This window comes from Mercenaria mercenaria, chromosome 17 (assembly GCF_021730395.1).
Source record: "Mercenaria mercenaria strain notata chromosome 17, MADL_Memer_1, whole genome shotgun sequence".
Lineage (NCBI taxonomy): Eukaryota > Metazoa > Mollusca > Bivalvia > Venerida > Veneridae > Mercenaria > Mercenaria mercenaria.
In genome coordinates, this window is record NC_069377.1 from 67986303 (window position 1) to 68013186 (window position 26884).

The 26884-nt window shown below is 34.7% G+C and overlaps 1 protein-coding gene across 8 annotated transcripts in view; it reads left to right on the forward strand.

Annotated features, from left to right (window-relative positions):
* The window catches only part of LOC123536297 (epidermal growth factor receptor kinase substrate 8-like), a 111625-nt gene that overhangs the window by 63285 nt on the left and 21456 nt on the right, over positions 1-26884 (forward strand). For 7 of the 8 annotated variants that reach the window (XM_053528506.1, XM_045319354.2, XM_053528513.1 and 4 more), the window contains 10 exons: positions 1000-1100; positions 4614-4746; positions 7292-7380; positions 7990-8228; positions 8904-9018; positions 11601-11917; positions 13558-13587; positions 16234-16332; positions 22115-22190; positions 23804-23914. In XM_053528506.1, coding sequence (XP_053384481.1) covers positions 1000-1100; positions 4614-4746; positions 7292-7380; positions 7990-8228; positions 8904-9018; positions 11601-11917; positions 13558-13587; positions 16234-16332; positions 22115-22190; positions 23804-23914 — 1310 coding nt within the window. The remainder of the gene's footprint in view (positions 1-999; positions 1101-4613; positions 4747-7291; positions 7381-7989; positions 8229-8903; positions 9019-11600; positions 11918-13557; positions 13588-16233; positions 16333-22114; positions 22191-23803; positions 23915-26884) is intronic. The other variant, XM_053528508.1, reaches the window with a different exon arrangement.

The window sequence follows — 26884 nt, forward strand, 5'->3', positions numbered from 1 at the left end:
GGTCTATCATTAAATTTGGGCAAGGTCAAGGTTACGGTAACCAAATGATTTATGTTCCTTGTGCAGTTACTGAATGCGTCAAGGGGGGCATTTCGTGTTTTACGAGCTCTTGTTTTATGGTAAAATACGGTATTTTTCACTTTCCTGATAACACATTATGTATCAGTATGTAACATAGATGTAATCTTGAATTATTTATCATTGCTACATTGTCTTAACATTATTATTTGTATTTACTTTCATTTATCTTTACTTATTTGGGCGTTGTATATTAAAATCATTTATATGGTGATTTCATATATTTAAATTGGATTATTTCTCTTTCAGGAGATTTCATGGTACTTACATAACATATATTTTTTTCATTTTATTGCACTATCTTAAAATGATAAATGAGCCGTGCCATGGAAAACCAACATAGTGGGTTATGCGACCAGCATGGATCCAGACAGCCTGCGCATCCGCGCAGTCTGGTCAGGATCCAGGCTGTTTTGCTAATAGTTTCTCCAATTCCAATAGGCTTTAAAAGCGAACAGCATGGAGCCTGACCAGACTGCGCGGATGCGCAGGCTGGTCTGGATCCATGCTGGTCGCATACCCACTATGTTGGTTTTCTCATGGCACGGCTCAAATGATGTTTTTACTATTCATCATGTTGAATTCATGCTAATTGAAAAAAAATTATACAGATTTTCTAACTTAATTTTTTATGTCATTTATTTATGTTCTACTTCTCTGGGTGCAAACCAGTTAACAGAAATTTGATTAATTGTATTTTAATGGTAATTTAATTGTCAATTTATTCAGTGCAAAGATGGTGCGCCATCAGATATAAATATTTATAAGAGAAAAAAAAATTTCTGTCTGATATTTGATAATGTAGAGAGCAAATTTTAATATGAAGTTCACAATCCATCACTGAAAAGTTCACTGGTATCAAATATTACCTGTTTGTCTTGAAAGAAATAGTTATTAACAAGGTTAGTTTCTTGTTCACAGGTCGTGGATATGGGCAGTCCCGTGTAGGTGACTTCAGGGCCTCATATATACACAGAGAGGACATGGACACAGGGCAGAATGAGGCCCTGGAAAGGGATGTGGTAAGTACCTCACACAGTTGACATTTGCAAAGATAAAATAATCAGTAGTGTCAGAAATATACAACATACTAAGATCTTGTTTTAGGTTTTTGTTCCGGTGGGTCCTGTATTCACGCCTTCTGTAATCCTTTGTTGGCAAGTGGTTAAGGATGCTGTCATTGATTCTCTTGCCTCTCAATGCTGTGGGTTCAAAATTTTGTTTTAGATTTAAAATTTTTTCTTGTGACATTCTGCTGACTTGTAGGTCAGTGGTTCTACCTAGGTGCTCTCTTGTTCCTGAAATAATGCAGAGGGGCACTTGTGGCTTTCCTCTCTCCTAAAAAGCTGGGGAGTCATCATATGACATAGAAGTGGATCAGTAAGATGTAAAACACATCAAAACTGAAATAAAACATTTCACTTATTGTAAAACATTATTTTACGATTCACAAAGTATGTTTCAGATTTGTGATATGGAAATGAAACACTGGTCTAAATATCGATGGCTGTTACATCTCCCATCATTGTATTGACTTGATCTAGTCTGTCTGTAACAGCTTGTTGAGATCTCTCTTAGAAATTGTTTATAACTGTTTTATAACAGTTAGGTACATAGCTTTATGGTGTTTTTGTTTGTAAGCTGAGTTATGGTATAAATGATGTCTGTACATAGATAAAACTAGTGGTCCGATTTTAGCTGAAACTGTATTTAAAGAATAAGAAGAAAAGTTTAAATGTCCATAATTTTTTCAGTAATGATTTTAGTCCCTAACCGGTGGAACACCAGAGGGGACTATAGGAATGGCCTCTGTCCATCCATCTGTCTGTCTGTCCACAAGTCTGGAGCCTGCAGTTACTCAAAAAGTATTCAAGCTAAGTCATAAAACTTGGTATGTGTATGGAGGACAATATGTAGATAATGCATGTACATGACTTATGCTTGTAGGTCAAATATCGAGGTCACTATTGAAGGTCAAGTAAATATTGTCATAACTTTTATATGCATTGATGGATTATCTTAGTGGTACACACAAACATTCCCTATGATGAGACAGTGTGTTGATGCTTTAGACTATTTGTTGTGCACATGACCCATGGTTGTGGTCAAAGGTCAAGGTCACTATTGAAGGTCAAGTAAAAATTTGTTTCAGCTCCATAACTTTACTGCACACTAATGTTCCCCATGATGAGACAATGTGTACATGATCTATGCTTGTAGGTCAAGGTCACTATTGAAATTAAGTAAAAACAGTTTTTATGTCTTGGCTCGTGAATGTGTTGAAGTATTTTTAGTCTTAACACTGTTGCCAACAACCACAAGGGACAAACACTAACAAAGTTTTATATGGGTAGGGGACTTCTGTACTCGGTCACTTGTTCTGAAGATGATTTAGTTCATTTCGAAGAAGTGTGCCTGATTTTGTGGTTTTCTGGCTATAAAAACAAGTTTGAGAATGTTTAGATCCATAAAACTATATTTATTATAATATCACACTGTCACAAAGTTGATGCTGAATAGATATATTTATGTAGATGTTACCTAGATCTTTATCAAACTTTGTATGAGATTAATTTGTTGTGTATATTGTCATCAATGGCCAGGTTAACTAGTTGATATTATGTAACTGAAAAGATGGCACAGTTTAAGGAAGGATTTTAATTACTTATATTGTTGACTGGGTTTTATTTTATTTTTTTTTGTCAAGACAATGTATCTTTTAAATTTTATGCAAAAATATATCTACAGATAATGCAGTAATGCCAAAATTATCATAATTGTATTTAAGAGTAGCAGTGGTTAATGAATGTTTGTGTCAAACTTAATTATTCTGTTAAAAGGAAAGCAGTTTGTAGATAACAAATTGTTTCAATTAGTTTAAAGACAAAGTTATATATCCAAACAGTTTTAACATTGTGTACAGAGACTTGGCAAGAAATAGAGAACTGATGTAAAAATTACAAAGGGAAATGGGGTTTTCTCACAGTTGTATAAAAGATATGTTAAGTGTTTCTTAGAAGATATTACAGACTCCAAAGCTGTAAAACTAGGTGTGTTGGCCAGTCGCAGACTTCAGCAATTGGTTTATATCAGGAGTGTATGCAAAAATAATTTATTAGAGTTTAATTAAGTTTAGATTTGTCTAAGAAACCATTTTTAGCTCATCTGATTTTTTGAAAAAAAATGATGAGTTATTGTCATCACTTGAGCGGTTGTCGGCGTCGGCGTCTGCGTCGGCGTTGCCTGGTTAAGTTTTATGTTTATGTCAGCTTTTCTCCTAAACTATCAAAGCTATTGCTTTGAAACTTGGAATACTTGTTCACCATCATAAGCTGACCCTGTATAGCAAGAAACATAACTCCATCTTGCTTTTTGCAAGATTTATGGCCCCTTTTGTACTTACAAAATATCAGATTTCTTGGTTAAGTTTTATGTCTAGGTCAACTTTTCTCCCAAACTGTCAAAGCTATTGCTTTGAAACTTGGAATACTTGTTCACCATCATAAGCTGACCCTGTACAGCAAGAAACATAACTCCATCTTGCTTTTTGCAAGATTTATTGCCCCTTTTGGACTTAGAAAATCAGTTTTCTTGGTTAAGTTTTATGTTTAGGTCAGCTTTTATCCTAAACTATCAAAGCTATTGCTTTAAAACTTGCAACACTTGTTCACCATCATAAGTTGACCCTGTACAGCAAGAAACATAACTCCATCCTGCTTTTTGCAAGATTTATGGCCCCTTTTGGACTTAGAAAATATCAGATTTCTTGGTTAAGTTTTATGTTTAGGTCAACTTTTTCTCTTAAACTATCAAAGCTATTGCTTTGAAACTTGCAACACTTGTTCACCATCATAAGCTGACCCTGTACAGCAAGCAGCGTAACTCCATCCTGATTTTTGCAATAATTATTGCCCCTTTTGGACTTAGAAAATCATTTTCTTGGTTGAGTATTATGTTTAAATCAACTTTTCTCATAAACTATCAAAGCTATGGCTTTAAAACTTGCAACAATTTTTCACCATCATAAGTGGACGCTGTACATCAAGAAACATAACTCTATCCTGCTTTTTGCAAGAATGATGGCCCTTTTTAGACTTAGAAAATCATGGGTAGGACAATATTTCTATTACACAAAAAAAATCAGATGAGCGTCAGCACCCGCAAGGCGGTGCTCTTGTTATAACCTTAAACAAGCACCAATTGTCCTCTTGACATTGTGGATCTATCATAACCAAGCTAAAATAAATCTCCCCTTAGATCCATAAAATACTGCACTGGAAGGTGTTGTCACATTTGATACTTAGTATGGTAATAATGTATGGAATCTACCCACAAATTGCCTCAAGTAAGCAAAAGAAACATATAATTTCTGTACAGGTGTAAGGTTAGTGTAAAGGTATAGTAAGTTAATTTGAAATGTCCTATAATATTATTGTGAAGTTTGAGGCACAGTTGGAGAAAAATGTGTTCTGTCTATGTAGGGTAATTGTAAGTGTGAACACCGTAATTAACAGTATGAATACTTGAATTTTCAGCAATTACTGAACAACTGTTTTGATGATATAGAGAAGTTTGTATCAAGGCTGCAGCAAGCGGCAGAGGCTTACAAAGAACTTGAGCGACGTAGAGTGGAGAGAGGTGGCAAAAGGAAACAGAAATCAGCTGGAGGTAGGGTAGACATATACATGACATAGGGTTTACATATACATAACATAGGGTAGACATATACATGATGTAGGGTAGACATATACATGACATAGGGTTTACATATACATAACATAGGGTATGCATATACATGACATAGGGTAGACATATACATGATGTAGGGTGGACATATACATGATGTAGGGTAGACATATACATGATGTAGGGCAGACATATACATGATGTAGGGTAGACATATACATGACATAGGGTTTTCATATACATAACATAGGGTATGCATATACATGACATAGGATTTACATATACATAACATAGGGTATGCATATACATGACATAGGGTAGACATATACATGGTGTAGGGTGGACATATACATGACATAGGGTTTACATATACATAACATAGGGTATGCATATACATGATGTAGAGTATACATATACATGATGTAGGGTATGCATATACATGACATAGGGTTTACATATACATAACATAGGGTAGACATATACATGACATAGGGTTTACATATACATAACATAGGGTAGACATATACATAACATAGGGTAGACATGTTCATGACATAGGGTTTACATATACATAACATAGAGTATACATATACATGATGTAACGGGCCTCCAAGGTCAATTGGTTAAAACCACTGACTTCAAATCACTTGCCCCTCACCGATGTGGGTGCGAGCCTCACTCAGGGCATTGAATTCCTCATCTGAGGATGCCATCCAGCTGGTTTACAGAATGTCAGTGGTTCTACCCAGGTGCCTGTTCATGATGAAATAATGCACGAAGGGGTACTTTCGTCTTCCTCCACCATCAAAGCTGGAAAGTCGCCATTTGTTGAGTTGTGTCGGTGCAACATTAAACCCAACAAATGCAAACACTCTGTATGACTGTAATTGTGCTTGCGTAAATAAGACAAAATCTTTCGGAAGTTTAACCAACTGGAATTAAAATGCTGTAAAGTTATTTCAGTTCATGGGCATAAAAGTTTGTGGCTGTTTAAGGAGGACATGAATTCATTGGGATCTTACACAACCACAAAATGGTGAAAATAAGTCCTTCATGAATATTAACTATTTCAATGTTGTTTGTCAACGATGGTAAAATTCAACAACAACAAGTGAATATTGATCTTTTATCAACGTTTCGGCGCTTACGCCTTCATCAGGATAAATACATAATCTTTTTTTTTTTTTTTTTAGCTCACCTGTCACTTAGTGACAAGGTGAGCTTTTGTGATCACCCTTTGTCCGTCATCAGTCCGTCCGTCCGTGCGTCAACAATTTCGTGTCTGCACGATAGTGGTTTCATTTATGATTTTATTTTAACCAAACTTGCACACAACTTGTATCACCATAAGATCACGGTTCCTTTCTTGAACTGGCCAGATCCCATTATGGGTTCCAGAGTTATGGCCCCTGAAAGGGCCAAAATTAGCTATTTTGACCTTGTCTGCACAATAGCAGCTTCATTTATGATTTCAATTTAATCAAACTTGCACAAAACTTGTGTCACCATAAGATCTCGGTTCTTTTCTTGAACCGGCCAGATCCCATAATGGGTTCCAGAGTTACGGCCCCTGAAAGGGCCAAAGTTAGCTATTTCGACCTTGTCTGCACAATAGCAGCTTCATTTATGATTTGATTTTAACCAAACTTGCACACAACTTGTATCACCACAAGATCTTGCTTCCTTTCTTGAACTGGCCAGATTCCATCATGGGTTTAAGAGTTATGGCCCCGTAAAGGTCCAAAATCGGCTGTTTTGGCTTTTGCAGCCATATAGAGACTTCATTTATGGTTTTATTTGATACAAACTTCTAAAATGTCTTCAACAACAATAAATCTTGGATTCCATGAAATCAGATCCAGTTGTAGGTTCCAGAGTTATTTTATATCTGATTACCTCCCCTGATTGTAATCAGAATGGATTTATATCAGTAAATACTTATAGGACGTATTTGAAATTTCATTATTGTTATTAGTTGGAGTGAGACAATCAGGGTAGATAACTATGGACTGATTTTATGTCAAATTACCTCCCTTTATTTCAAACTAAAATGGGTATATCTCCTTAACTAATGAAGATACTGATCTGAAATTTCATTTATGTCAACAGATTTATTTGGCAGATCTTTCTTTTGTTCACTTACAATATATTTATTTTTTTTAATTACTTACCTATTTTCATTACTATAAATAGCTTATTTTAGTAACTTTTTAATTATTGGCCGTAGGGAAAAACCGAGACCACTTTTCTGTGGTACAACATGGATGGTACCTCCAATTTTTAGGTGTATTTTGACACATCTATACCTTGTAAGAATTTTTTTTTCTTTTTGTTTAAATTCTTCCCTTTGTTGTTCCTGTCCTTTGGATTTAGATATTTTTTCTGAGGACCTTCTTGTCCTCAAGTGCAATGATAACAGGTGAGCGATATAGGGCCATCATGGCCCTCTTGTTTTTTTTAATGTTGTTTGTCAACATTTTCTTTCTGAAATGCATGTTTAACATGTCTTTTCAATATATTGTTACAGATGGTATGTTGATGATGCGTGCAAGACCACCACCAGCTGACGACTTTATAGATATCTTCCAGAAATTTAAATTTGCCTTCAATTTGTTGGTATGATACAGTACTTTCTCTCTGGATTATATTTATAATTTAATATCAGTTCAAAATTATTTTGTTTTATTACTTGGACTAACCTTTTGAAATAAATTCTGATATACTATCAGTTGTCTAGAGCTTCATTGAATTTGCTATGATGTATGCAAAGGCTCATGATACAATCAGGGCATTTTGTCATAGGCCCTCCGTGGCCACGTTGTTAATGAAGTTCAGTTGCCCCTCACTGCTGCATGTTTGAACCTTTGCTATGGGTGTAGAATTTTTCATGTGAGGAATCTATCCAGCTGGCTTCTTGAAAGTTGGTAGTTTATACGTACAGACAGGCAAGTGGAATCTTCTGCCAACATTAATGCTGGAAAGTTGACACATAGCATTAATTGTGTTAGTGTGACTTAAAAGTTTGACAAAACACCAGAAAAGCAAAGTATTTTGTCATATATTGAGTAACCCATCACCTCCAAAGTTTGCTAGTTGTAAAGAAAATACATGTATTTCTTTGCTTAGTTTCATGGCCTGTTTTAATAGACTCCATTGTTTCTAAGGTCAGATTTGTTGTCTTCAGATCCTATTTCTGAAATTATCTTCAGATCATATTTTTTTCAGGCAAAATTAAAGGCTCATATACATGACCCAAATGCACCAGAATTGGTTCACTTCCTGTTTACGCCATTAAGTTTGATTTATGAAGCCAGTCGTGACCCTATACATGGAGGTCGTGACCTCAGTAGTGAGGCGGTAGCCCCCTTGTTGTTACATGATGCCAAACAGTTACTATTGAACTGCCTTACATCGAAGGAGTTAGAGTTATGGCAGCGACTTGGAAGACCATGGACATTAGTCAAGTGAGTACAACCATGGACATTAGTGAGATAAATGACATAAACATTTGTTAAGAGTGTAAGTTGAGGGATAGTAGTCAAGTAATTTCTGTCTTTGAATAGACCATGAACTTCATTCAGGAAGTGACTTTGAAGACCATTGACATTAGTTAAGTAGTTAATGACTATAGATACCGTGGATATTATTAATGAAGTAGTTAATGACACGGAAGACCATAGATAGTACGTAGATAGTAGTTAAGTAGGTAATGAATTTGAAGACCATGGATGTAAGTTAATAGGTAATTGACTTTGAGAGACCATAGATAAAGTAGAGGAACTTGTTGAAAGCATGCATCAAAATGTATGTAATATAGTCTGAAGATGAAATATTTTACTATATTCCTGGCTTTTTATCCCTAGTCATTCTTTTTCATTTATTTTCAAAAACTGCTTTAAAAGTGAAATTTTTTAATTAGAAGATAAGTTACTATCTCCATGATGGCAGTTAGACAATATGAAATTTGGTGATTATGTGCCTTTTATATTTTTATGGTTGCATAAAATAATTTCAGATTGAATCTTTAAGCTCCACTAAAATAACTTGAAAGATTAGGATTAAAAGCAGGTTCTGCTTCAAAATTACCTTGTAGCAACTTTATGAGAACTTATACAGAATGTTTGTTGTATTACCTGTAGAGATGAGTGGAACAGTTCAGTCCCGCCCTATAACCCCCGCTTCTACAATGGATGGCAACCATCACCACAGCTTGTTGACGAGGTTAATCAGCAGGACAGGCTCAGAGATGTTCAGGTAAGTTATGGTTTACTGGTGTGCATTTACATGTATAGTCAAACTTAGATTATAAAGATCACTCGTTTTAAAATCTAAAAGTGAACTTTATATTTGCAGATGATCTTTATTAGCTCACCTGAACTTTGTTGAAGGTAATTTAGCAGTACATGTGGATGGTCCTTCATCTTGCATCAACATTTTTGCTTTAACACATTCTCTGAAACTACTGATCAGAATAACACCAAACTTGGTTAGTAGCATCCTGGCATGTTTGTTACCCCTTGCCAAAGGCGGAGGGATATAGTTTTGGTGTCGTCTTCAGTCTTTCCGTTTGTCCTTCTGTCTGTCCGTCCACCCATCCATCCATCCGTCCAGAGCCATTTCTATGAAGTGGTTTGGAATATTTAAATGAAACTTCATAAACATGATCACCATTATAGGGAAATGTGGCCTGTCAAGTTTCAGTCAGATTGCCCAAGTAACACCAGAGTTATGGCCCTTGGTAGTTTTTAGTGCTAACTATATAGGGTTGTATAATAATGTCAATTTCTGCTTCATAACTTGTGAATTTGGTGTCTTGAGTGATATATATCAGAGAACTTTCTTTACAAAGGAATTGAAATATGTGTAGACTGTTATGTGCAACTGATTTTTTTTCTCGTTTTAGTACAGGGTTACCTTACAAATAAAATAATACAAATAATAAAATGTTGATTATAAAAGCAGGTAAGTATGGCACTGTGTGTGTGCTGTTTATAATAGAGAACAGGTGTTCCCAGTTGATCAGTTACTGGTATTTTATGCGAGTGTTACATTCCCATCTCTAATACCTATGTATGGCTATGTGTGCAGAATTGATGCAGATTAAACTTTCAGTTGCTAGATCGGGTTACAGTATGCTGAGGCTCTTCATCATTTTCAAGCAGGTTGATCTATTGTCTGAACATTGAATCATAGTTTGCATGTTGAACCATTGTCTGAACATTGAATCATAGTTTGCATGTTGAACCGTTGTCTGAACATTGATCCATACATGGTCTAAACATGATTGAAGAAGTTCAGTACACATACCTCAAAGGTCATTGCTAGAGATGCAGTTAAAGAACTTTATATTAACTAAAAAATTCAGTTATGACCCCAATAACATTTGTTCTGATGCTGAATATACTTAGCACTCCCGGTTTTCAGTGAATTATGTATATGGCTTCTATTGAACTACCTGATGGATCATCACAAGACTTGGTCTACAGCATCTTTGTAAGGTCCTCTCCCAATTGTACTCAAATCAGTCCACTTTACTGACCTTTTGGGCTGCAAGAGACCTTTTATACTAAACACAATTGTAACCATTCATGATTAAGTATGTCATACTTATATTCAAGTTCAAATTGTTGGTTTTTGGGGAGCGACTTAAAGCCAATTTGGCCCTCTTGTTCATAGGTTATAATACTTTGTAAATATTTAAATGGGAAATGAACCTAGTGGTTTTTAGAGCCGGAAAGTCTCTGTTCATTGATGGTTATTTAACACATGCCTGACTTGACTTTATACAGAATGACTATATGTTTCTGCTTGTTAGTACTGTAGATACCCGTGTATAATGCGCACCCGTGTATAATGCGCACCCCCGATCTTAGTCCAAAAACCTTGGGGGGGGGGGAATTTGGTCAATTTTGAGGTGGATGGAAAACGAAAGTAGGGTTTACATCGACACCGGTAATAAATTTTATCTCCACGGCGGAGAGCTGCATCGGTCTCACGGTACTATCGATTTTTGTTTTCTCGAAAATAAAACCAGTAAATTATTGTTATATTTGTTGTTTTACCTTTTTTAATTCACTATTTTGAATAAATAAATAGCAGCTGATTCAATATTTCGGAATGGTATCTTTCAAAATGACATGAGCTTCTCAATTTAAACTGATAACAAGAGGTGTGATAGTCTTTTTGTCACGATCATAAAGCCAGTAATTACCGGCAATCAACGTGTCACCTCGTGTCAATTATGTTGTTCACAGTTTGATCTTGGTTAAAGATAATTCTCGATCTTTAATTAGTAACATAATTTTTGTGATTTATAAACATTTCTTTCGTCAAAATACTTTTAAATTTATATGAAATTAATTTTGTTTGAAAGAAAAATAAACAATTCGATCTTTTACGGAACGTAACGGCAATCTTAGATTTTAGCGGAGACAGTAAGCGCGGGGAGTAGTTTCCCTTTACCAAAATGGCGAACATCGGTAACAAACTTGTTTTGAAGTTTGAAAATTGTCTATACCTGTGTATTATGCGCACCCACGATTCGAGGGTGGTCCCGGGGGTCAAAAAACTGCGCATTATACATGGGTATCTACGGTATATGTGTACCCAGAGGTCAGTGGTTTGTAACAGCTTTGTCGTGATCATGCCTCCATGTATCATGGCATAAAGTATGGTCAGATGTAATAAAAAAAAATATACAAGATTTGTTAACTATCGAGTGAAAGTGGTGAATCTAAATTTATGATGCAAAGTTCAGTGCATCCTTCACATGGAGAGGAATCAATGTCCGCCCCATGGTTAGAAAGTAATGATGTAGAGATTATTTCTGTTTACAGGAAAGAAGTGTTCCCTATGTTGATCCTTTAATGGCATCAAGAAGGGAAGATCCATATACACGGGATATACGGCAATCAGAGAGGCGAGAGGATCCGTACAGAATGACTGACAGGCGGGAAGATCCGTACAGAATGACTGAAAGACGTGATGACCCCTATAGGTCAACAGAGAGACGGGAAGACCCTTACAGAATGACAGAAAGACGTGAAGACCCTTACTCACGTGAAATTAGAAGTGATAGAGATTTTGGAAGATCGGAACGAAGAGACGATTATAACAGACCACCCTCACCTTCTCCGCCCAGAAATTTTGATCAGTATGCTTTCTTCATGTATTTTCTTTGTAGATAGATTTTATGTCTTCTTCTCATAATGTCAGAGAAGTTCAAGAATCATAAACAGGGTCAAAATGTCTTGTTACAAAACTCGTACGGAAGTGCAGGCCTGTTTCAAGCTTTGATGTATGTAGGAATGCAAGTTTCAAGAGATTTCTCTAATTAAATACAGTACAAAAATGTATGTCTCGTTATTACATACTCCATTAAGTTTTACAGCGGAAATTCAGTATTTTTCCATATTAACATTTATATTTCAAATTGACATCGTTTATGACATCATTTTTAGCTCATCTGATTTTTTGAAAAAAAATGATGAGTTATTGTCATCACTTGAGCGGTTGTCGGCGTCGGCGTCGGCGTCTGCGTCGGCGTTGCCTGGTTAAGTTTTATGTTTAGGTCAGCTTTTCTCCTAAACTATCAAAGCTATTGCTTTGAAACTTGGAATACTTGTTCACCATCATAAGCTGACCCTGTATAGCAAGAAACATAACTCCATCTTGCTTTTTGCAAGATTTATGGCCCCTTTTGTACTTAGAAAATATCAGATTTCTTGGTTAAGTTTTATGTTTAGGTCAACTTTTCTCCTAAACTATCAAAGCTTTTGTTTGAAACTTGGAATACTTGTTCACCATTATAAGCAGACCCTGTACATCAAGAAACATAACTCCATCTTGCTTTTTGCAAGAATTATTGCCCCTTTTGGACATAGAAAAATCAGTTTTCTTGGTTAAGTTTTATGTTTAGGTCAGCTTTTATCCTAAACTATCAAAGCTATTCCTTTTAAACTTGCAACACTTGTTCACCATCATAAGCTGACCCTGTACAGCAAGAAACATAACTCCATCCTGCTTTTTGCAAGATTTATGGCCCCTTTTGGACTTAGAAAATATCAGATTTCTTGGTTAAGTTTTATGTTTAGGTCAACTTTTTCTCTTAAACTATTAAAGCTATTGCTTTAAAACTTGCAACTCTTGTTCACCATCATAAGCTGACCCTGTACAGCAAGCAACATAACTCCATCCTGCTTTTTGCAATAATTATTGCCCCTTTTGGACTTAGAAAAATCATTTTCTTGGTTGAATATTATGTTTAAGTCAACTTTTCTCATAAACTATCAAAGCTATTGCTTTAAAACTTGCAACAGTTTTTCACCATCATAAGTGGACACTGTGCATCAAGAAACATAACTCTGTCCTGCTTTTTGCAAGAGTGATGGCCCTTTTTAGACTTAGAAAAGCATGGGTAAGACAATATTTCTATTATACAAAAAAAATCAGATGAGCGTCAGCACCCGCAAGGCGGTGCTCTTGTTATATGTGTCTTTGCATTAAAAAGTTCATTGAAGTTTATATTTTCAATTATTTACTTAGTCTGATGAAAAATATAAATCTATTAGAGTAGATAAGTATCTAAGAAAAATGATATGCATATATTCTTTCACAGATAAATATAGTGCTACTAAAATCAGGCAATATCTCCTCTACAGAACTTGTGCATTTATCAATTAAGGCTAATGACCAATAAAATTTAAGTTTCATTGAGGTTATATCAGTTTGAAATTATAAGTACTTGTTAACTATAAATCTGAAGGGGTTAGATGTTAAGTTGGTTGTTTTCAGAGATCAATCAGATTTTTATTCTACATTTTGGTGAGTTTTAGATATTGTTCAACAAAGTTTTATTTCTACTTTCACTGAAGTTTTTATAGACTAGGACTGGTGAATTGAATGTTAACACTGCCTTTAAGATAACTAAATCACTACACTGTGAATCAACTCTGCTATCCAAATGACTGAAAACTTAATTCTTCCAGACACATATAACTTGTTTCTTTTTTGTGACCATCTTTCAAGACTTTGTCAGCATGTTATTATTATACATGGATTGTAGAGAAAGTTCCATACTCAGTGTCTGAGTGTAAGCTCACCTGGGACAGAGTCATTAGGCTTTCTATGTGTTCTCTTTGAATACCATTTATTAGTTGAAAATTTCTGTAACAATAAATAATTGAGCAGTTTCTATTTAAAGTTTTAAGTTACATATACAGCTTGAGGAATTTGGGTTTCACTTGTGGTGAGTGTCCCCAAAAATTGCTTAATTTTTCCTTGTTTCCTGGGACTACTTGTTTTTATGGATCCACTTACTTTTCATAGAAATCCTAATGTACTGAAGTTGATTCACAGTAATTTGATTAAGAATTGCTTCTGCTGTTCAGTTTTAATATACAATGAAATGCCACCAGGTAATAGATCTGTAAATAGATATGGTAGTTCTTGTATAGTATCAGAACATTCTTAGATCTAAGTCAATCAGCCAGGCTTGTTGCAAAGTCAGCCATGGTTTGTTTTCAAAAATACCATTTTTATATGCCCGAAGGGACATATTATGTTATGACGCTGATGTCTGTCTGTCTGTCCGAGCTCACATTTGCATACATAGGTGGCTATTGGAACAATAAGTAACTGTTCTTTTTCTTTGATGTCATTCATTCTGTAAGGCTTTCATGTGGCTATTTTTCTCTTACGTTGCTAAAAGAACAATAGAGAGAACAAAAGAGAAGCCACATAAGTATCCATATTTAGGAACTTCTGCCTGTCCATCCGTTAGCAATTTCGCATGTGCTCTGTAACTCTTGAACACCTAGAAGGATTTCAAAGAAACTTGACACAAATGTTCACCACATTGAGACGACATGCAGAGCGCATGTTTTGGATGGTTCACTTCAAGGTCACTTAGGAGAAATATGACTTTGTTTCGTGTCCGCTCTGCAAGTCTTGAACTGCTTGAAGGATTTAAAGGAATTTGGCACATATGTTCACCATATCAAAACTACATGCACAGCACATGTTTCAGATGGCTCGCTTCAAGGTCAAGGTCACACTTAGGGGTCAAAAGTCATACCTTTGGGCATATATTGCTCCGCATGGCGGTGCTCTTGTTGAAGTACTAGTGTGATATGATTGCATGACATGATAAATGCTGATTTTTGATACGGATCTAAAACCTGTTTCAGAAAGTTTTTGAAGAAATTTATTTAACTGTTTCATGTTTGAAAAGTTACAAGTCTTATAGTGACTTTTTTAGGTCTTTTTCAAGTGTGTTGTTTCAAACTATAGGACATAATGTACAAGTGGCAACTGTGTGTATTTTGTCTGGAGGTCTTATTGTAGGGTCAGTTCCCACAGCGGAAGGCAAAAACACACTGGTTTGATTTATTGGACATTTCCAGCACCAAGGAACTTATTTAGCCTCAAATTACTACAAACACTATTAACTGCCTAACTAAGTACTGACTAGACATAAAGACAGTTTTTATCAGTGATAATTTTAAGGAGTCATGTAGAGCTCAGAGTTATGACATTGAATTTGATTTAAAATCTTTGGTGCATCATTTAATGATAGTGTGGCGAAATACATACAAGTAACCATATATACATGTAGTTTCACATTTCCTTTGACATCAATCTGTTATTATTTTCTCACATAAAGTTATATTTTTTGTAGGAGGTTTTCTTGATAATTGTTTCCAGTTTCCTTAACGATGCTTTTGGTTCTTGTTCTACTAACAAAATGATAATAAGTAAAAGACATAATAACTTTTTCATTATACTTACCAGATCAGAGTAATGGAAGGTGACTGTACAACCAACTCCCCATTTCTGGTTTTACACTGAGTATAGACAGTTAGTTTAGTGTGATCTTTCCTAGATAGATAATTGCGGTCAGTGATCTTGTCTTTGTATAGGTTGGCCAAAATACTACACAAAATCTGCTTAAAATATTTTGAATATTAATGAGATAAACATTTATGTTAATGAAAATTACAGTTTAAGTAAAAAAAAATCAGTACAGTATATCTCAGTTTTCTGAAGTTATATATAAGTTATACCATGCACTGAAAAATAATGGCTAAATGTTTGTAAAACAAAACAAAATCCCAGATTGAAACTTTTACATTTTCATGATTAGGTAGTCCATAGTCCATTTTCACAAATTGCAGTCGTTCTAAATTTTAGGAAGGTTTCATTTTGATACAGAAAGTGTCCCATTAAGTGCCATTATTTACATACAGTCATAAAAGGTACCTGCCTATACATTATTCATTTCCAGCACAGGTTGTTGAAGTTAAATGAAAGCTAATATTTGACTTTATAAAGCCTCATGTTCTTTACTGCTGCACTTACTGCTGTACTATAGCAAAATTGGTCAGTGGATCTCTATCAGAAAAACTCTGTCCTGTGGCACAGTATCATGTTTTGAAATAAACTGCAACAGAATTTTTCTTTGTTTTTCAGGACTAAACGAGCAAGTGCACGAGAACCTGTGTCTGCACCCAAAACTCGTGCTGAAGAAAATGTATTGTTTGCTCAGGACCTGAAACGAATGGGAGCAACGTAAGTTTCTTGTTTAGTGAGGTCTTAAAATTTCCCATTGACTTAAAGCTGGTAGGCCTTATTGGTAAAACCTTGTAGTATTTTCCTAGTGTCAAACAAAACTTGTTTAATGGCATATTATCACATGTTTGATGTTGCGGGAGTGTAATAAAGCCATTACTTAAAAATGATGATACACTAGTGTAATAAAGCTTTGACGTCAACATCGTTTATAGTATAGGAGATGTTGGTCAAATTGACCTGTTTATATAGTAAAAGAAAGTAGAATTTTTGTTGTTTCGACAGGAAAAGCTAACATGTGATAAAAAGAATATTACATTTGCGACTTTCCACATTGACTTTATTAAACTCGTTGAATAAAATTGATAAAATGCTCGGCAGAGCCTCGCATTTTATTCAACTCGTTTAATAAATTCAATATGAAAAGACATGTATTATCCATTATTTATTGTATACCTTCAAATCTACTAGAACTTACTGCTATGATGTGCAAATATTAATTTTAACCATCCTGATGTATGCTATTCTACACCACTATAGTAGATAAATAGATGTTTCTTTAAAGTTAAATTACTATATACTTACATGGTTTACAGATACTTTGAATATATTAGAATAATAACTTCTGTTTAGCTTTTCATATGACTTCATACAAATTCTGTACAACTGACAAGCTTCCAAATTCTGTTCTGTGAACTAAAATGTTTTTGACTGTATTTTTTAAACAATGATAGCAATTTAGCAATTTGTGGATTTTTTCTAGGATTAAAAGCTTTTTCTTATATGTGGAAAGTAGCGAATATATGTTCAATAGGGTTCTTACCTTACTATTGTTGACAGTTTATTTTGGATTTCATGCACAATTTTGAAGAATATTAGATTTTAAATGTATCAGCCTTTTCTCAGCTCTCTTTCCCTTTCCTTGTTAAAATGTATAAATTTGTTGTAGTTGAAAAAAATATACATGATTGTTATACTACAGTAAGTTCTAATGAAATCTTTCCATTTCAGGAAAGAGTAAGTTTTGAATTGAGTAGCTATTATGTGTGTAAACTGTGCTGTGAAATATACCTGTGATAATATATGAGTTATGTTCAGGCTTGACTGTAAAATCATCATTAACAGTGGAATAAATTACTAATATTTATTGAAATAACAGCAAGTATGTAATGAATAGAATTGTGTCAAAGATGTGTAGAGGGACAAATACAAAATTGTCTCACCACTACAAGTCTACATATGAACAGGGTACAAGAAAATTGCCATAATTTGAAGAATAATGAGAAATTACCTTACGCCTTCTTTTAAGAAATGCCATCTCTCTTTTGGTATATTTATGTTTGATTCTGCTATGTAAGAGAAGAAACCCACTGCAAACTATGATGAATTTACAGTTGTCAATAAAACTTATGCAGACTGGAGGATTTCATTTCAAGTTTTGAAGTTTTGCTTTTTTTGGATCAAGAAGAAATACCTCCTTTCATTTAAGGAGGTAGGTTACCTTGTTACCAGGGTAAATTCAAATTAGTTGAACCGCAGCAATTTTTTGTATTCCGTGTAATATGATGTTTTAACAGCTACAATCTCAGTTTCGTTTATCTCTGTCCCTTCAAGTTCAATTTTTATTCAGGTTTGAAGAACATGACCCTCCACAGGTATTTTATATTGAAAGAACAAGGAAAATACGGATATTTAAACAGTTTTCATTGTATTTTAGTTTCATTGATATCTGTAGAAGTCTACATAATTGACAATTTTACTAGTATGCGCGTTAGCTTTCTAATATAAGCTTAAAATGTATATGTCGCGGGACTCGTGTTTCCACGGTAAAGCATTTTCTCTCATTTTTAAACAATTATGTATGAAAACGAGGTTTTCGTCAGCTCCAGTGTCATTCTGTCAATGACCAACATGGAATATTTGGGTACTATTATTAGCAAAATACCCAGCACTTTACATGGTACCCTATTTTACTTAAAGTTTAAAGTAACCATGGCAACAGAGATGTTTAAAATAGCTTATATCTTGCTTTTTGTCGTAATTTCTTATAAAAATATTGAATAAAATTGTCTTTCTTGTTAATGTAGCTTTAAAACATATTATTAGCCCACCATCATCAGATGGTGGGCTATTCAAATCACTCTGCGTCCGTGGTCCGTCGTCCTTCCGTCCGTCCGTCCGTCCGTCAGTCCGTCCGTCCTTCCGTCCGTTAACAATTTCTCGTTATCGCATCTCCTCAGAAACTACCGGGGGGATTTTAACCAAACTTTGTCAGAATGATGTATTGATACCCTAGTTGTGTCCCCCTGAAAATCAGACTGGTTCAACAATTTTTTAGTGAGTTATGGCCCTTTGTTTATTTCTATAATTTACATAGATTTATATAGGGAAAAACTTTGAAAATCTTCTTGTCCAAAACCACAGAGCCTAGGGCTTTGATATTTGGTATGAAGCATCATCTAGTGGTCCTCTACCAAGATGATTCAAATTATTTCCTTGGGGTCTAATATGGCCCCGCCCTGGGGGTCACATGGTTTACATAGACTTATATAGGGAAAAACTTTGAAAATCTTCTTGTCCAAACCACAAAGCCTAGGGCTTTGACATTTGTAATGTAGCACCATCTAGTGGTTCTCTACCAAGTTTGTTCAAATTATCCCCCTAGGGTCAAATATGGCCCCACCCTGGAGGGTCACATGGTTCATATAGACTTATATAGGGAAAAGATTTTAAAATCTTGTCAATAACCTACAACATTCAAATTTGGACCACATGTATGGTTTTAAGTGGCAAGATGAACCTTGACATGAGTTGACCTTGATTTTGACCTAGTGACCTACTTTCACATTTCTGTAGCTACTGCCTTCAAATTTGGACCACATGCATAGTTTTGTGCACTGAAACAAACTTTGACCTTGACATTGACCTAGTGACCTACTTTCACATTTTTGAAGGTACAGGCTTCAAATTTGGACCACATGCATAGTTTCGTGTTCTAAAATGGAATTTTACCTTGATTTTGACCTACTGACCTACTTTCACATTTCTCAAGCTACAGCCTTCAAATTTGGACCACATGCATAGTTTTGTGTACCGAAACAAACTTTGACCTTTACATTGACCTAGTGACCTACTTTCACATTTTTGAAGGTACAGGCTTCAAATTTGGACCACATGCATAGTTCTGTATTCTGAAATAAAATTTGACCTTGATTTTGACCTAGTGACCTACTTTCACATTTCTCAAGCTACAGCCTTCAAATTTGGACCACATGCATAATTTTGTGTACCGAAACAAACTTTGACCTTTACATTGACCTAGTGACCTACTTTCACATTTTTGAAGGTACAGGCTTCAAATTTGGACCACATGCATAGTTTTGTATTCCGAAATAAAATTTGACCTTGATTTTGACCTAGTGACTTACTTTTACATTTCTCAAGCTACAGCCTTCAAATTTGGACCACTTGCATAGTTTTGTATACCGAAATGAACTTTGACCTTAAGATTGACCTAGTGACCTACTTTCACATTTCTGTAGCTACAGGCTTCAAATTTAGACCACATGCATAGGATTGTGTACCGAAACAAACTTTGACCTTGACATTGACCTAGTGACCTACTTTCACATTTTTGAAGGTACACGCTTCAAATTTGGACCACATGCATAGATTTGTGTTCTGAAGTGAAATTTGACCTTGATTTTGACCTAGTGACCTTACACATTTCTCAAGCTACAGCCTTTAAATTTGGACCACTTGCATAGTTTTGTGTACCAAATTAAACTTTGACCACATGCACAGTGTTGTGTACGGAAATGAAATTTGACCTTGAGCTAGTCAGTAAGTCTTGAAATTTGGAACACTCAAAAATGGCACATTGGTGGGCACCAAGATCACTCTGTGATCTCTTGTTTCTAACGTAAGGTATATTTTCGTGTTTTTTGCATTTATTCAAACAAATTTCACAGCTTAAAATACTTGCAGCAGTACCCTTCGTCTGGCATTTTTCATGGACAAATTGCTCGGCATGATGCTATTATTCTCATGGATATTGTAGAAATGAAAATAAAAAGCCGAAGCTGTGTTCCTTAAATAGACCAGTGTCAACGCTTTTGAATTTTATATTTAGATATATAGGTCACGGGCTTCGTTTCCATGGTAACATCAATTCAACTCAAGAAACCACAATTTTCTACTGAAATTTGAACAATTTTAGAGCTTAGTTTTAGTATATAAGTAACAAATTATCAACGGAAACTGGAAAATAGGTATTACAAATCAAACTGCCAGTTTTTTTATTTGAAAATGGCCGAAACAAGTAACCTTTCACCCAACTATATTCCAAATAACATTAGTTACCATCATCCATTTTCTTACATTCCGCATAACATTTCAATATAACTACCTAAAAGAAGCAAAATATTGATCACTTTTCAGAGCAAAAGACTCATAAAAAATATTTCAGCAAATGATGGCTGTTTGAAAATAGTTCAAATAGAGAAAATGCACAGGATTAAGTACTTTCAAAATAAAAGCTATTAATTTTGCGCGGTAACTGACATGTAACGTCATGACGTCAGTGACGTCATTTTAAGTCAACATTGTTTTGAAGCATTTCTGCGGCAATTTATTCATTATTTATGCATTATTAAACCATAAAGCATCAGATCGGAGACAGGTTCATGATTTGTTTACAGAAGAATGGATATACAAACACATTTAGTTTGTTGTAAACGTCGTCGTAAATTGTCACGTTAGCTTCCGGTTGGACATGCGCACATACAGATATTAAGGTAACCTACCTCCTTAAGAGAAACTATAGAGTAGAAAACAATTTATAAATCAATTAACTCATCACTGCACTTAAGTTTGTTCCAATCTGCATTGTTTTGTTTAGTGGTATATTGTTTGTCTTTGTTTTCCATTTTCACAGCAAAAGGTTTGAGGAAATTTACCTTGCTTTTCATAAGATTCAGAAGCTGTTATTGCAAAAAACTATGTTTTGTAACTCTTTTAAAATTGAAAATATATAAAAGTCCTATGGTTACTGGCATTTAGAATTATAATCAGGCTGTAGAATGCTACTGGATGGTGATTTGTGAATTTCTGTTGGCGTTTGAATTGTATAAACAAACATACTGTTAGACATTGCTGTAGTTTTGTACTTTTATTATTTTTGTTAAATTTAAAAGGTACTGTCAAGCTATCTGATTATGTACAAGTGATTGATATATTTTGGTAAATAATTTTTATTTATTGTGTCATTATAGCACTGAATTTTGTCTGTTTTTTTTTTTTTTTTTTCATCTAGATTGTGTGAGTAGGTTTGAGGCAGCACCTTAAAATCAGGCTTTATATGCTAAATTGTGATTTTGGAAGACATAAGATGTCAGTTATAATACTATTAAATCAACACTTGCTTTATTGAATGTCTAATATTATATTCTTACAATTCAAGTCTGAACTTTGGTACACTTTTACAATCTGTCTATTTCTTTCAATCTTTGTCTACTCAAAACATGACATTGAAGCTTGTTATGCATATACTGTGAAATCATTTGATTTGTTGCCATAACGTTCTGTAGTTTTTTTCACATCGGACATGAAGTTGGAGGTTTCTTATCTTAAAGATGAAATAAAGTAGAATTTTATTTGGAGTGATCGGATTTTATTTTAAGAATAAGACCTCAACAAATAATTATGATTTCACAGTATAGTGTTAATGAAGAAAAACAACTGGTACTGCAAAAGTTCTTACGAGGTTAGATTTCTTTTTCAGTATATATGAAGCAGTACATGAAAGAACAGGCAAAAATGCAAAAGAGCTGACAGTAGAAAAAGGCGACATATTACAGGTAACTTAATTTTGTCATGTATTCTAGATCAGTATTTTTCAAGCTTTTCAGCTGACTTCAGAAAAAACTTATATTTTGGAAAATATTACACAAAATTCATAACAGCATATTTTATTCTTGTCTGTATTAAGGGTTTGCACTATAGAAATTTCCATTCCACCTGTTTTATGTTATACATGTATGTGATCTAAACATTGTCTGCTCCTTAGTGGATAAGGTAATGGAATTAGAACGTTTTGGCAGTCCCCCCTCTGGGATATATATGATGTAAATTCTTGATGAATGTTGGTTTTCTACCTTAGTGTCCACCTGCACCTGAAATAATGTCTTGAGATGCATGTAGGGCTTTCTTTCACCTTCAGCCTTTCAAACATAGTGTCTGTGTACCCAGCAAATACTTGTAATGTGTACATGGCTGAAATTTCACAGTAGTTTGATATTACTACAAGTGTACAGGACAACCAAAGTAGATAAGTTTCTGTGTAACTACAACAGCATGCAGCAGCATGAAGTGATAGTACATGTATCTATAGAAATACCTAAACACAGTACATGTATCTGTAGAAATTCCTAAACTCAGTACATGTATCTGTAGAAATACCTAAACACAGTACATGTATCTGTAGAAATACCTAAACACAGTACATGTATCTAGAGAAATACCTAAACACAGTACATGTATCTGTAGAAATACCTAAACACAGTACATGTATCTAGAGAAATACCTAAACACAGTACATGTATCTGTAGAAATACCTAAACACAGTACATGTATCTAGAGAAATTCCTAAACACAGTACATGTATCTGTAGAAATGCCTAAACACAGTACATGTATCTGTAGAAATACCTAAACACAGTACATGTATCTAGAGAAATTCCTAAACACAGTACATGTATCTATAGAAATACCTAAACACAGTACATGTATCTATAGAGATACCTAAACACAGTACATGTATCTATAGAGATACCTAAACACAGTACATGTATCTAGAGAAATTCCTAAACACAGTACATGTATCTAGAGAAATACCTAAACACAGTACATGTATCTAGAGAGATACCTAAACACAGTACATGTATCTAGAGAAATACCTAAACACAGTACATGTATCTGTAGAGATACCTAAACACAGTACATGTATCTAGAGAAATTCCTAAACACAGTACATATATCTAGAGAAATACCTAAACACAGTACATGTATCTAGAGAAATTCCTAAACACAGTACATGTATCTATAGAAATACCTAAACACAGTACATGTATCTAGAGAAATTCCTAAACACAGTACATGTATCTAGAGAGATACCTAAACACAGTACATGTATCTAGAGAAATACCTAAACACAGTACATGTATCTAGAGAGATACCTAAACACAGTACATGTATCTAGAGAGATACCTAAACACAGTACATGTATCTAGAGAGATACCTAAACACAGTACATGTATCTATAGAAATACCTAAACACAGTACATGTATCTATAGAAATTCCTAAACACAGTACATGTATCTACAGAAATACCTAAACACAGTACATGTATCTAGAGAAATTCCTAAACCTATAAGTTTGCTGTAGTAACAACCTTTATCTTCTGCTGTTTCAGGTATTAGACAAGTCTAGAAACTGGTGGAAGTTGAAGAATTATCAGGGGGAGACCGGCTACGCACCTTACACAATATTGAAAGAATATCAACCTAGGGATGATTTTGATAATGTAAGTTTACTTTACATATCATTACCATTTCAATACTACAGTTAGCCTTTTCCCAACATTCACATCTGAAAAAGTAGTTCTAGCATAAATGACCTCTTTTAATTTATTTTTAGTTTTAGCTCAGAGAATATCATCTCGTTTTGTCTAAATGTGGAATTATGGTGTGAAATAGAATATTTTGTGTGTGTCAGATCAAGTTTTTGACAGAAGAATATTTGTCATACATGTATATTAGTCAGATTTAATTGACTGTGTTTCTTCTTCCCCATGCAAGTCAGAACAATTTGCTTCAACTACAAGTAAAAACCTGCATTGCATTTCTTAAAAAGAGATTTTTTTTGCTTTGTGCTAGATGAGGATAACACTTTAATATTTTAACAGTTCTGCACTTCAAGGGGTTGGAGCAAAACAGTTCTAAGATATACACTTAGAACACTTTAGCTCTAACCCTTCAACTTAGCCCCTTCCCTTTTATAATAAAGTATATAACAGAAATTGACCCGAGTTTCACAATTTTCCTGCCTTGAGATATGTAAAGTTTTTCGACATAAAAAGATTTTTCATGAGTGTTTAAGCTGACCAATAATTTTTCTACTTTAATGTCTATACAAATTCTGTAATTGTGAATCTGGGGCCATATTTTCCATGCACTCAATAATCACACATTTTAAGTATGACTTTTAATCCTCATATGAAATTTTATTGTGAACTAAATTTCTTTACAATACTTTAGAAAGATTACTTTTCAGTTTGAAAAGAAAGAAATAATTTTTAGCTCGACTATTCAAAGAATAGTCTAGCTATTCTACTCACCCTGGCGTCGGCGTCGGCGTCGGCGTCACACCTTGGTTAAGTTTTTGCATGCAAGTACATACAGCCATCAATTAAAGGCATATAGCTTTGAAACTTATTTTTTCTTTTTCTAGGTCAATTACCAACCTCTCTGGGTCAAGTCCATAACTCTGACATGTATTTTGAGCAAATTATGCCCCTTTTGGACTTAGAAAATTTTGGTTAAAGTTTTACATGCAAGTTACTATCTCCAAAACTAATGCAGATATTGATTTGAAACTTCACATGTGTCTTCGGGGTTATAAAACTAGTTGATAGCAGCAAGTCCCATAACTCTGACTTTCATTTTGGCCAAATTATGCCCCCTTTTGGACTTAGAAAATTCTGGTTAAAGTTTTGCGTGCAAGTACATACAGCTATTTCTAAAAGGCATATAGATTTGAAACTTATTTTTTCTTTTTCTAGATCAGTTACCAACCTCACTGGGTCAAGACCCATAACTCTGACATGTATTTTGAGCAAATTATGCCCCCTTTTAGACTTAGAAAATTTTGGTTAAAGTTTTACATGCAAGTTACTATCTCCAAAACTAATGCAGATATTGATTTGAAACTTCACATGTGTCTTCGGGGTTATAAATCTAGTTGATAGCAGCAAGTCCCATAACTCTGACTTTCATTTTGGCCAAATTATGCCCCCTTTTGGACTTAGCAAATTCTGGTTAAAGTTTTGCGTGCAAGTACATACAGCTATTTCTAAAAGGCATATAGATTTGAAACTTATTTTTTCTTTTTCTAGATCAATTACCAACCTCACTGGGTCAAGTCCCATAACTCTGACAGGTTTTTTGAGCAAATTATGCCCCCTTTTAGACTTAGAAAATTTTGGTTAAAGTTTTACATGCAAGTTATTATCTCCAAAACTAATGCAGATATTGATTTGAAACTTCACATGTGTCTTCGGGGTTATAAAACTAGTTGATAGCACAAGTCCCATAACTCTGACCTTCATTTTGGCCAAATTATGTCCCCTTTTGGACTTAGCAAATTCTGGTTAAAGTTTTGCGTGCAAGTTTCTATCTTCAAAACTAATGCAGATATTGAATTGAAACTTCACATGTGCCTTCGGGGTTATAAAACTAGTTGATAGCAGCAAGTCCCATAACTGATAATTATGCATTTTGGTCAAATTATTCCCCCTTTTTAACTTAAAACTCTTTTGATATTTAACCTTTTTGGGTAATATTTTCCTGCTTCTGGGACAATATTTCGAATAGTCGAGCTTGGCTGTCTTACGGACAGCTCTTGTTAAATATTACATCAATTTTACATTACAGCGTAATTTTACATGACTCTTTGTCGTTATAAATTTACATTATGTCATTATAACTCTAACATTACATTGTACATCATTATGCCCCCCTTCGAAGAAGGAGGGGTATATTGTTTTGTAGATGTCTGTCGGTAGGTCGGTTGGTCGGTCTGTAGACCAATCTGTTTCCGGATGATAACTCAAGAACGCTTGGGCCTAGGATCATGAATGTTGATAGGGAGGTTGGTCATAACAAGCAGATGACCCCTATTGGTTTTGAGATCAGTAGGTCAAAGGTCAAGGTCACAGTGACCTGGAACAGTTAAACGGTTTCCGGATGATAACTCAAGAATGCTTGAGCCTAGGATCATGAAAGTTGGTAGGATGGTAGGTCATGACCAGCAGATGACCTCTATCGAGTTTAAGATCATTAGGTTAAAGGTCAAGGTCACAGTGACCAGGAACAGTTAAACAGTTTCCGGATGATAACTCAAAAATATTTGGGCCTAGGATCATGATAGTTGATAGGGAGGTTGGTCATGACCAGCAGATGACCCATATCGATTTTGAGGTCAGTAGGCCAAAGGTGAAGGTCACATTGACCCGGAACAGTTAAACCGTTTCCAGACAAAAACTTGAGAAGGCTTGGGGCTAGGATCAAGAAACTTAATAGGGAAGTTGATCATGACCAGCAGATGACCCGTATTGATTTTTAGGTCAAAAGGTCAAGGTCACATTGACCCAGAACAGTAGAACTTTTGTGTACAGTGACCAAATAATTTCTGTTCCTTTTGCAATTACTGAATGCATCAAGGGAGGCATTTCGTGTTCTACGAGCTCTTGTTATAATTTTACATTACATTACAT